We start from the raw sequence: 12,829 nt of genomic DNA, 5'->3' as shown, positions 1-12,829 counted from the left end.
TATAAAAGATTCTTTTTTTTCCCTTTTTTTTTGGAAGAAGTTCTGCAGGATAGATGAAGTTTAAAATGAGCCGTTTGGTCACAATCCCCAAAGGAGTGTTTGGGCAGTAAAAAGGTGCAGCATTTGATGAACACAGCCCCTCGCCAACTGTTAAGCAGCAGGGCGTAAATATTATGCTATGGAGTGTGTGGCTGCCAGTGGCGCAGGAAATATTACAGGTCTGAAATGAAGATGGATTCCACTAAGTTCATTCGAGAAAGTAAAAATGGAAATAAACTGGCTTCTTCTGGGCCGAAACTTACTTAAAAGTCCATCATTAGAAATCTTGCAGCGCGAAGACACCAGCAGTGACGGCAACAAGCTCTCGGCGCACATCCACATGAGGTAAAGAGACCTCACACAGAAATCCTTCAAACCGAAAGTATTATAGAAGTACTGACTGAGAAAGGTACCCAGACTTTTGCTCATGGTGTAATCTGTGCGTGTGTGCGTCATCGTGTGAGGCATTTTTTAGTATTTTGGAAGATGTTTGTATGTTATTCCCCAAATAGAAAATTTACAGCTCTCTCTCTCTCTCTCTCTCTCTCTCTCTCTCTGTGCGTATGTATGTGTGTGTGTAAATACATGTTAATAATGTGTCAAACGTGTTGTTATATTCCTTAAAAGGCTTTGTTTGATTTTTTTTAGACAAGTAGACAAGTAAATGACAGTTAAAAAAAAGAAAGACACTGACTCTTTTGTCTATTTAAGATTTTAATGTGAATTTCTTCAGTTTTACTCCCAATTTAAAATCAGCTTATCAGATCAGATTTGGCACACGGTATTTCAAAAATATTCGTGATATTTAAAAATGTAACAAAACATATAATAAAGGAATATTTTATATATATATAATATATATATATATATATATATATATATATATATATATATATATATATATATGTATATATGTGTATATATGTATATATGTATATGTATATATGTATATGTATATATGTATATGTATATATGTATACGTATATACGTATATAATTTTATCTTATTATTATTTATTTTTTAGTCCGTGACGCCGGTGAGGTTGTTTTCCCACAATGCACAGCGAAACAGCCACGTAAACGTAAACCATCGTAGCATCAGCGCTGCCTGCGGCTTGCCTAGCTGCCTCAGCTTCCTGTATAGCTACACCTTCCAGATGTGCAGATGATGATGCAGGACGCATTTCCCAGGTATTATATTATTGCTCTGGGTTGCGGATGTGCTAACTAACTAGCTGTTAATCGCCGCGCTGATTGAACTAAGGTTGAAGTTCAATGCTGTTGGTGAACACGCTAATAGTTAGCTGCTAACCTTTGCTAGCTTGTTAAACTGTCCTGTAGATTGTAAAGTCTTGTTTCCACACAAGATAAATTGATCGTTAACACCACCGGCAAACGTTAAAAGCAACGTGTAACGTCAGGTAATCTACCAGTTTATTGTTCGCACATGTAAACATAGCCAACCATTAGCTAATGAAACACTGCTCTTAAAGTTGGGATTAAAGTAGCCGAAAGGTGAGACAGTTTGTCTCCGCAATCTAGTGTCGCTGCCTATTTTTTTTTTTAGTTAATCCAGGACTTAACGTTGTACTCGCGCCTTTTATTTGAGTTGTCTTGAAGTTCTGAGTTGTCTCGCCTTTTTCTCTGGGTGCAGTGAAAGCACTTAAAGCCTCAAATCGACTCCTCATAACCTTCATTCAGTCCGTGGAGCTGTCCATGGTTCTCACATGATGTTTATTGATTACAGAAAATTTACGTGAAGGCCATAGTTGAGTAGAAGAAACCTTTGTTTAGAAAGCCAGTGACTAATGAGACAACATTTCACCAGTCTAGTGGTTTTAGTCTTTCTACAGGGTGCTGAATGTGCATCCAGATAGGAGAAAGTGAAATTCCCAGTAAAGGCTCACCTCAGTTTCCAGTGAGACATCAGAAAGGCAGCCAAGCTCAGTCAGATTTCTGCCAACAATCTTCGTCCATAGTTTGACTTTCTCCATGGTTTGTTTTTTTTAATCAAGGTAAAGTAACGAAACTGGCAGATGCATTGCAAAGGAGATGAAAATGTATAATTAACCATTTCCTAAATCTTCAGTGCTGGTGCAAGATCACCAAAGCCCCCAAAATCAATTAGAATACGCTCAAAATGAGATTTTTACTAAGTAACTTAACACGTAATGAAACTTGCTTTATGCTTTTAGCAAGTCATGTTTGGTAGTGATTGAATTTGGTAACAAACGGACTGCAAACGAATAAACATTTCCTTTTTGAGGCGCTGCTTTAATTTAGAAAAAATGTCTGTTTATAATCTTCCGTGTGTTGTAATTTTACATTTTTTGGCATCCCCCCCCTGGAAGTACTCACACTCTCACTCTATGCTGCTTTTGTATTACTCACAAGTAGATGGCTGCTTTAAAATATTTATTATATAGTATATCTCCACGGACGACACTTGGCGTTGATATTGTTTCTAAGTGCTGTGATAAAAGCATATAGAAGATATTCCCCGTTTTGTTTGTCTTCTCATCCGACCTTGGTCTGGTTTTGAAGGTAGTTCTTAGTTGTGGTACCTGACACTTCGCTGATTCTGCTCACGTCACGGATCCTGTGGACTTGTCAGTCAAGGAGGAAGGAAATTGACCGGAATTCAAATCGCATGCAGGAGGACAAACGTGGAAAGTGTCCCGCTAACGCACATTCTCAGCTTCTCAGTAGATACCAGTGATCGGAGATTTTGAATGCTAAAAAAATTAGTTAGTTTAAAAAAATATATATATATCTATATAAATAACTAATTGCACTGTTGTAGCTTGAATACTAAAACAAACTGTTAAATATTTCATGTTCAGATAGATGAGTGTGCAGACATTATCCATTAAGCAATCAAGTGAGGTTAGAGGTCACCACAGTAATCTATATTATCCTGAGAGGAAAACAGTCAGTGTCTGAGTGCTCGGTGTGTTCATCTCAGTTTGTTATTAAACCTCCCAAAACATTGTACATTTACAAAAACCTGATATTTGAGAATTTAATAAGGAACTGATTTTTTTTCTGCCCTTTGTAGAGTGATAAATGGAAAGCAATGCTGTGACCAAAGACTGAGTTGCAACTTAATATAATTTTCATTGTTTCTTTTACTGAAGTATTAGTCATTTAGTCTAAATTGTCATGAAATCTATAAAGCTTTGTCAACACATCAAAATCCCAAGTTCAATGATGAAAAAGCAGAACATTTCCTTGCTGCACTCACAGATCTGTGCCATCTCCCTCGTTTGCAGGCCTTCAGCGAGACTGCCAGAGCTGTAAGATGTCGATGGTGTTGTTTGCCTCTGTGGTCCGAGTCGGGGACGGCCTGCCTCTCTCAGCATCCACTGATTATGAGCAGGACAAAGAGCTTCAGGAAACAAAGAGGCTCCTCAAAGGTCTCTCCAAGAAACTCGGCCAGTTTCCTGACCGCTGCACACTTAGGACTGGACCATACAACATCAAGTAGGTCTTTACTCTTAGCAAAAGATCCAGTTATTCTGCTCTGTTAAATGTTAAATAACTTTTGGTATTAACATGTTTCAAATGGGCCGTTTTGGTGTAAAAAAGGTCTGTTTGGCTTGAGTAAGATAATATCAGTTTAAAGGTGTAGGGTTAGTTTTTCCTTCGATTTTGACTAAAACCTCTTTTGGACAAGGGCCGAAATATTCGCGCATTTTTAAGCATCTGCATTCACTCAGTGTATCTTCAATTCCCGGTATAAAACCAAAATCTAGACAATGCATTTTTAATGACCCATGGGTGGTGAAATAGCCTGCTGTTGACAGTTTTACTGCTTTCTTTCTGACCCCTCTAACACACATGTGGTTAAAGAAAATACAGAAAAAGCGTTTAAATTTGAGCGATTTGACAGCTCGGGCTTCATTTGAGGTGTCAGACGGTTCCTGAAAGCTCTGCTTGTGCTTAGGGAATGGCTTTGAAACTCTCAAGCATTGTTTGTTAAAAGCTAATTAGTCTTATTACGACAGAGGACATGACCTTAGAGAACCTCACCGCCAACCATCAATGGGCCGGCTATACCTTTCAACAACCACAGAGTCTCCTTTTGATACGTCTCTTTAATCAGCGAGAGCTCGAAGCTTCTGAGGAGTGCGGACGTCTAAAGGCTGCTGAAGTTCAAAATGAAAGAGGCGGCGTTTAAAGTCACCGGTTAATCTGTCCTGTGATATTCCCGGTTCTTCAGTGGCCCTTGTCATGTCTGTAATATTTGTGTGTTGTGAAAGCTAGATGAAATTCCTTTTTCAGCAGATTTAATCCAGGAGGTTTTAGAACATCGGCTCGCTTGCTTAATGCCCCAAGTTTTACACAGTGATTTAGAGAATGCACATCACTGGAAGCAATTTAGGGACTAGTTTACTTCTGTAATATTTGAACATACTCGCACTGTAAGTCACAGTTATGAATCATCAGTTATATCGTGGGATTTAATCCAGTTTTATTTTAGCTGTTACCCACAGTGGAGTTATGATTTATTTTCTAATATTCGGTGAGGTTTTATAGACACAGTCAGGCAGCTCCGAGACAGATATTGGTAAACGTATTTGTCCAGGGGTTTATGGTAAAGCACATTGCAACTTACAGGTTCAATTCAGTGTTTATTATATATGCACCAGCAGCTTGTGAAACTAAAGGGCACAATAAAAATGAATCCATCAATTCAAATTGTGGGTAAGGGGCCCGCCTCCATCCCACCCTTAAACGTGAGTCATTTGCTTCAATTTCTGATGCGTATGTATGTGGCTACTCAGATCAGATTGACTCTCATTCCTCAGATATCGTCAACACCGCGAGTTTTTCTTTCCATGATAATCATCATATTAGTCTCAACTCTTTATTGACATTCAGGTTTCATATCCATTCAGATGCGCTCCGAGCTATTCTGGTAATGTGAACGTCTTTGTGTTTGGGGAATTTAATTTGCACTTAGTGTATCAATTAACACTGCAAGGCCAGCACATAGTTGTTTCTGCAGAGGTGGATTTGGATGCGAGCCATTGTGTTAAATTAACTGTGAAAGTGTGGCGTTGAAGCAGAGATGCGCTTAAATTGTGTTTGCTCTGTGTTTAGAGCTGCAACCTGCAGAAGTCAGAAATGCCTTTGTGTCCCTGGATATAGCTTTGTGTCCTAATTACAGATTCCCAGGGTTTCTGTCGAGAGGAAGAGTGGCGCGCTGCATTAGAGCAATAATATTTGTGTTTGTGTGTTTCAGTTTTACGAGCTCGCTGGGCGTTGGATACCTGATGGTATGCACTGCAAGTTATCCCAATGTTTTGGCCTTCTGCTTCCTGGATGAGCTACAGAAGGAGTTTATTGTCACCTATGACACCAAACGGATCGAGAGTGCCATGCGGCCCTACTCCTTCATCGAATTTGGTGAGTCCGTGGAACTGTGTGTTTCAGCCGAAACGACCATGTGGGAATTATGATGTCAGCTTTTCAAATTAAAACGGGTGCCATGTCTGATGGTACCTATCAGATGTAAAATTGGCCTCATTCTTTACAATATTCAGTTTTTAAAGTTTCTCCTGGGTAGTGCACAAATTTTACAATACGGGGTCACAGTCAGTAAATTTCAGATACAAAAAAGAGAGTTTGATGGCCTGGGACTAGTCAAAAAGTATTTTATGCTACCAAACCTACTTATGACTTCACCTGCGAAACAAAAGCACTACATCAGTCATCGTTACCTAAAAGGTTTTTTCCTTGCCGTCGTTTTAAAGAGGCTTTTGAGGACGGGCCTCACATATTACTCCCAATTACAACAACGAAAACCAATCTCACCAAAATGAAATGAGCTCGAGCTGTTATTGGTGTCAACCATCAAACAAAATTTGAAAATGATCATTTAAAAAACTTGGATGCGAGACAACTAACAAATAGACAAACAAACAAAACTGATTACATAGTCCCCCCCACCCTCCCCCCCACCGCGGGGAGAACAAACTTAAATATGATCTTATCCACCGATGTTTGAGTTGCACAGAGACAAAATAGCAGTTTTAAGAAAAGCTGTCTGTATTCACATAAACTGTCAGCTCAGTTTGTTATGATCTTTACATTTGGCCACTGCGCTGCAGGCTGCCAGCAGCTGTCCTACTGTCTGTCACAGCCATACCTGCAGGACGCAGGGGTGAGTCTACAGGGCAGCATGGAGCCTACTCAACTAGATTTACTTCAGAGCTTTGGTAACAGTATTTTACAGATGTAAATAAACATAAAGACATGAATAAACAATTTTAAATATAATTAATAGACTAAATTAGGTTTACATATAAAACATTGTTTTTGTGGACAGTAAAACTGAGACACTGGCCCAGCGTATGAAATAGCATTTTTGTTATGTAATATGTGATATGCAGTGTTTCTGTCTATTGTTGATCGAAAATGTTTTTGTTTATTCAGAAATCATTTTCCACTTCCACATTAACAGCATCTTGCTGTGTCACACAAAGGGTGCATTTGGTTCTGCCCGGCTTTGCTCTTTGTATTATTAATCAGCTCTTTGTTGTGCTGACTGTTATCCCTCAGACACCTTCATCCAGAAGACCAAACAGCGCTACAATAACCCTCGTTCCCTGTCCACCAAGATCAACCTGGCTGACATGCAGACAGAGATCAAGCTGCGACCGCCCTACCAGCTCTCCCCTGAGGACCTGCGGGCTATCAATGGATTCTCAGTGCACGCACCTTCAAAGTACAAGGGCATAGGTAGGACATAAGCTGCACACGTATGCGTGCAAAGTATGAGAGAGGCTTGTAATGAATTTATATACGTACAGCATTTAAAGATGCATTTATTCATGTGCATAAATATATATACAGGGTGTGCATGTACATTAAATTTAGATATTTAATCTTATTATTTGTATTAATTTTTCATTCTTAACATTGATGGTATTGACCACAAGACTGTGACATGATGTACATAGTTGCTTTTCCCTCAAAATGTTCCTGGAAAAGGAAAACAGGAAGTGCTACATGGCTTTAAAGACTTTCAAAGCAGACTCTGATGAAGACTTCAAGTTGATATGCGTTGCTCTGTTTTGCTTGCTCATTTCAACCTAAACAAAATGCCTCAGGAAGCATCTGTTTTTTTTATCCTTTATCGAGGTTTTTTGGACAAATCAGAAATATTAACCCCAGAGTTCAGAGCAAGTTTTATACCCCTGCCATTAGAGCTGGGCGAAATGAGATTTTTTCATATCACGATATGTTTTTTTCATTTCAGGCGATAACGATATCTATCACGATATAAGCCAAATAACTATATTTGTAAGATTTAAATGTGCCGTTGCTCACAAGTAAAATGTGAAATAATCAGCAGCTTGTTTTTATTTAAATATTTATTTCCCATAATAAGTTCAACAGGGTAGATGTACTTAAGGAACATGAGACTTTTTCAGATAAATAAAGGCAAATATTGCAAACTACACAAAAGGCAGCCGCTAAAGCGTTTAAGTTTCAAAATAGAACAAACGAAACAGACTAAATTGTCAATTCCACTTAGAAACAAAATATTAATTCTAAAAATAAATCTTAGTTTGTTTTACAGAAGAACAGACAAAACTGACTAACTTTTGTCAATATCAAATAAACTGAGAACTAAAAGGAAATTCTCAATCTCTCCTTGTTGTATAGCTGAGCTTTTCAAACAGTTTTAACAGTTACTTTAGTCTGACAAAAGCCGAATGATGAATTAGCGCTTCCAGTCAGAGACTGAGGCTACGTCCACACGTACACGGGTATTTTTGAAAACGGAGATTTTCCGTTTTCGTTTTAAAAATAATCCCGTCCACACATAAAGGCAGAAATGAAGGAAAACGCTGCTATGAACATGCCAAAGCAGCAGGTGGCGCTAGATTCCTAACCGTGCAGAAATGTTGGCCAATCAGAAGTCTAGAAGCCTTGGTGGGAAAAAGTAAACAAAGCTGGGGCATAGAAGCAGAACCGAGTCGTATGTGTGGAGGGACAGTAACTGTGTGTATATGTAAGCATTTAAACACTGCAGAGAGTAGAATTAACAGTAACAGTATTGTAGAAATTCATTTCACCGAAACAATAACGTGGCGCACAGTGTGACGCATGCACCAGTTTATTGTATTTCCAGACTTTCTTTCGGCACAATTTACAGTGCACGCTACTCTGTTTTTTGTCAGACTTGAAATAGCCGAAATACCTTCACACTACGGAACTTCTATGGCTCTTCCGTTCGACAATCTCTCCGGCATTGGAACCATCATCTGTTTTCTCTTTGGTCACGCTCGGTTGATTTTTCTAGTCGGCACACTCATTTCCTCCATTACCCGCTGGCTGCTTCCCAAACAAACACACGTGCGGCTTGGCACTTGTGCTGTACGTAACAAGTCACGCGACGTGACGCTGCGGCTGTGATTGGTTCGGCTCTGCGCTACCTAATTTGGATTGGCTGACCTTTTTTTTTTTTTTTTTTTTTTTAAGAGGACAAGAGCGGCGAGGTCTATCGCGATAGCTTAATTTCTCTATCGAGTAAAAGTTATATCGCGATACATATCGTTATCGTTCTATCGCCCAGCTCTACCTGCCATGGACGCACGTTTTTCTGTGATAAACACATTTCCCTGGACCCAGGGCCTCTCCACAGGATCCTAGTCCCTTTTGCTTTTTGAGCTGTTTGTTCACGCCTCTTTTGCTTTTATTAAAATGTATTAATATGCAGTTCAGAACCAAAATGATTCCTCATCGCCGTATTTTCCTGTATCTTCAGTGGATTAACAAAGACATTTCTTAATTACAAAGTCTCATTTAAGCCCTAAATATTGAAATATTTATTGAAAGAAAAAAACAAAACATCCGCAGCAGAAGTCATTCAGCTGCTTAAATTTGAAATGGTTACTTTCTGGTGGATTTTAAAGGGCAGAGAGAGACTGTGTGATGAGATAGTCATTTTCAAAATGAATCCATTCTGCTGTTGCTTCGTCGTAGCTCAGACCCCGTGCTCTTTACATCGTCCACAAAAACAACCCCTTTTCCCCACTGTCACACCTCAGTTGCCCCAAGCTAAGCGATGCCACCTCGGGTCACTTGTAGCTGTTGTGTTTCCCCCTGACATCCGAGAGAGCAGCTCTCCACGCTCTGCTCACTCTCCGCGGACCTTCCCAGTGTCTTGTTTGTCTGAGAACATAAATCATTTTATCCTGAGGGATGAAGTATGCTAATCTGATAATAGTGACACATTAATTCTTTAATGTTTTGAAAGTGAGATTTGAGAACAGCACATTCTTGGCTTATCTTTGCCATTCAGGGATTTATTCCCTTTGTCCTGCACATAATAGCTTTTACATGTGTATATATATAAATGAAATTTTGTCAAATCTAGTTGCTTTGTTGTTCTTCGGAAAGCAGATTTATCCGAGACCTGCGTCCTTGTTCTCTTACAGCTCCCACGCAGATGCTGGAGCCGGTGACTCTCCCGGGAATCGTATCCTGTGTGCTGAGCATCCTCTGTGGGGGGCTGAACCTGCTGCGAGGGGTCCACGCTATAGAGAGCATACTGCAGGTGAGGGCATTCTAGAAACGACTCTCAGATTCAGTTTCTCTTAAAGGGAAATGAATGCTCAATGCAAGGCTGGTTCTAGTTTGATACTAGACGAATGAATTCCCGAGGGCTGGGAATGTAGGTCCGTCACAGAAAAGCAATCAGGTAGTCAGGAAACGCAGACTTTAAAGGTGGTGGGATTTATTCTAAAGAGAAAATGATGGCAAAGACTTCACTGTAAACATCATCCCAGTTTACTAATTATCTGCCTGCCTCAACTTTGACGTCATGAGCCACTAATATCTCCTGACTAACATAAACTTATGACTGATTATGGTCTGTCTGGGCTCACGTCACTACCACATGCCTGCCATTGTGTCCCTTGATAGAGCACCTGTCACATCACACTCTATGAACTAGATTAGATCACAGTACATGAAATGCATGAATAAAGATACCTCAACATGTTCTTGTCATATTGGTTTCTTTTTTTGTCCCTACATAAATGACTAGCGCTTCAAAAAACAACAAAAAAACCCAAGCATTTTCTCTGTGTCTGCAGAATGATGATGAAGACTTTAATTACGTGATTGCCTTCTTCCTCGGCACAGCGGCCTGTCTGTATCAGGTAAGTGATAGTCTGCGGTAAGGGGAGCCCATCACTGGCTGACTAACAGCCCTGCACTTTATAGCTCAGCAGCTTGTCAGCTACACATTAGCAAAAGCTCAGTGCCTTTCGGTCCAGTACCTTCTCTAAAAGATTTTGCTCAGCTTTTTTTGTGCAGCTCCTGATACTAAATGGATCACCGCAGACTGGTAGACACAGTGATGGGCACAGAGACATCAAATGGGATTTCTTATGAAAAACATCCCCGCCGGTCATGTGGTCTGCGCATCGTTCACGCTCTCTGTCTTTCTCCTTTCAGTGCTACCTGTTTGCCTACTTCTCAGTCTGGAGGAACAGCAAGTCCTTCCTGGCCTTTGCACTCATCTGTCTTTCCAACATGTATTTGTACGAATTGAGGAACATCTGGCAGATCCTCTTTCACGTGGCGGTGGGCGCCTTCATGACCCTGCAGATCAGACTGAGGCAACCGCTCGGCAAAGCACCGGACTACAATGTCTGACAAAAAAAGATCTGAAACTCAAAGGATAAATGGACCTGTAGTCTGAAAATACTGGAAACAAAATAGAGACAAAAAACCAAAAACCAAGCATCTCGATTCAGTGAGAAAAGCCAAAAGCGATCTCGCAGCAGCGCGGTAGCCCTGTTCAATAAACCCCAGCAGCTGTGAACAGATCTCAGTTTGGACTCTGCTGCAGCTTGAATCATTTATGGACCTTACTGGGAAGCCACTGCCCGATAACAATTTTCGACTTCCTTTCAGTGCATCCATCCCACCTGCAGGACGGATGCAGTTTTGCTCCCTCTGCAAGCACCAAGTATTGAAAGCGACGCCACTCGCTGCCAAATGCATCGGCTAAACAATCACATGAACTTCAGTTACTTGTTCAGTTATTTTTCATCTTCTATGTAAACCCACTGGTTCTCCATCAGGTGCACGACTGGTTTCAGTCATGGTTTAAAACTTCTGCACGTGTGTGTCCTCGTATCTTATTTCGTAAGTGTTTGTCATCGTTTAGACCATTCTGCGTATTTATTTACCGACTGATTTCTCTGACGAAGAATTCTCCAGATTTTATGAATTTTGCTTGGTGATCGCTCCACTTTTATGTACACTTGTGTCTTTTTTTAGTCGCAAAGTAGCTCCTGTTTCAGCCGACGCAAACAGGCTGTTTGCATTCGTACCCTACTTCCTCGCCTACACAGCCTCAAGCATATGCCAGTGTCAAGTGACTGTGTTAATAAACAGGTCTGTGTTGGCAGCGGTATAGATGCATAGCTGCGTTGTCAAAGCCAGAGGCGGCCTGTATCATCTGAACAGCCTCTGGCCTGTTTTTTTATTTTATTTTCCCCTCCCACCGAGCCCCTCAGTTCAGACTTGGCTGCCATTTCTAAAAACAAAAACAAGAAGGAAAAAAACAAAAACTCATCTTTCACATTTAGCCTGTATCAAGGATATTGGCAGTGTTCACATTTAACACGATTATGACACAAAGATGCCATATTTATTGTCATCGGGGATTTATGGAGTGATTTCCCGGCGTTCCTGCATCATCCCAACAACTAACAGCAAACAAAACGAGAAGGGGAGAGAATTGAGTTGTTTTTCTTTTTTCTCTCCATGAGCAGTTTCAGTTGTGCCGAGGCTGTCATGACGTTTTTCTTTTTTAATTTACATTTTTTATTTATTTTGGATGATCCCTGTCTCACAGGAAGAAGTGAAAAATGAATCGGAGCATAGACGCGTACGCAGCTTTGCTTTCACGTCCATCTGGCATCTGCACTATTGTTCTGTCCAGAGACTGCTGTAACACTTCATTCTCATGTGATTCATCATCTGAATGTTCTCTGCTTTCCAGCATCGGGTGCCACACCTACATGACCTAATAGCTCCTTTTTTTTTTACCCTACGGCTCAGACTTGATTGGAACTGAAATGTGATTCGCAAACTTCTAGATTGTTCAAATGTTTTCCACAGCAGTAAACGTGTTGTGTGGGTGTGTGCTGTAAAATAGGAAACTTGAAAGTCAAAGATTTAAGTAATCCAAGTGTGGAACATGAATGTGATCATTTACAGGTCTTTAAATGGAATTTTCTAATCTAAACTTTGAATTTATTTGACACTAGAGACCTGTTATGATTAGAATACAAAATCTTGTTAAATGTTAAAGTTATGAAATGTGGAAAACATTGATTTGATTTGATGGGGTAAATGTGTTGGAACGCTAGTTTTAAGCCAGTCTTAGTAGCTCCATATTGGCCATTTTTGTGTGTGTTGCACGTGCACATCATGATGTGATCTGGTCCTCAATTTGAAACATGAGCAAAGCTGTGGAACACCGAACATTAAAAAACATTTCCATTACAATGATATCTTTTTTTTTTATCATAGCACTGTCAGTTTCATACCAAATTCAGGGATATCTGGTACATGTTGCAGTAATTGTGAAGACAAAAATCACTTTTGTTTTAAAACAAAAAAGCAGGGATGCTTCTCCTGAGCAGGAAGTGCTCCCATTTTCACAGATATGTGCTGCCTGACCTGCACAAATTTGAACTTGAATGTCAGCGTGGTGACGATGTGATTGTAGCAACGCTCACATAGTTAGAGGC

General features: G+C 40.1%; 1 protein-coding gene across 1 annotated transcript; it reads left to right on the top strand.

Moving 5' to 3' along the window:
- Positions 1–1,102: 1,102 nt before the first annotated feature.
- sec22a (SEC22 homolog A, vesicle trafficking protein) lies at positions 1,103–12,584 on the top strand. Its single transcript, XM_026145313.1, has 7 exons — positions 1,103–1,229; positions 3,311–3,521; positions 5,287–5,450; positions 6,606–6,785; positions 9,494–9,612; positions 10,154–10,219; positions 10,518–12,584. Exons 2-7 carry the CDS (start codon positions 3,340–3,342, stop codon positions 10,716–10,718), a joined length of 912 nt encoding a protein of 303 aa, XP_026001098.1. The 5' UTR covers positions 1,103–1,229; positions 3,311–3,339; the 3' UTR covers positions 10,719–12,584.
- The last annotated feature ends 245 nt before the right edge of the window (positions 12,585–12,829 follow it).

This window comes from Astatotilapia calliptera, chromosome 16 (assembly GCF_900246225.1).
Source record: "Astatotilapia calliptera chromosome 16, fAstCal1.2, whole genome shotgun sequence".
Classification (NCBI taxonomy): Eukaryota; Metazoa; Chordata; class Actinopteri; order Cichliformes; family Cichlidae; genus Astatotilapia; species Astatotilapia calliptera.
This window is presented reverse-complemented; position numbering and strand designations above follow the sequence as displayed.

Excerpts from the sequence above, each read along its gene's own strand:
- sec22a (XM_026145313.1), top strand. The coding sequence starts at position 3,340 with ATGTCGATGGTGTTGTTTGCCTCTGTGGTCCGAGTCGGGGACGGCCTG. Across the intron at positions 3,522-5,286 it reads ACTGGACCATACAACATCAA|TTTTACGAGCTCGCTGGGCG; the intron begins GTAGGTCTTTAC and ends TGTGTGTTTCAG. Across the intron at positions 6,786-9,493 it reads TTCAAAGTACAAGGGCATAG|CTCCCACGCAGATGCTGGAG; the intron begins GTAGGACATAAG and ends GTTCTCTTACAG.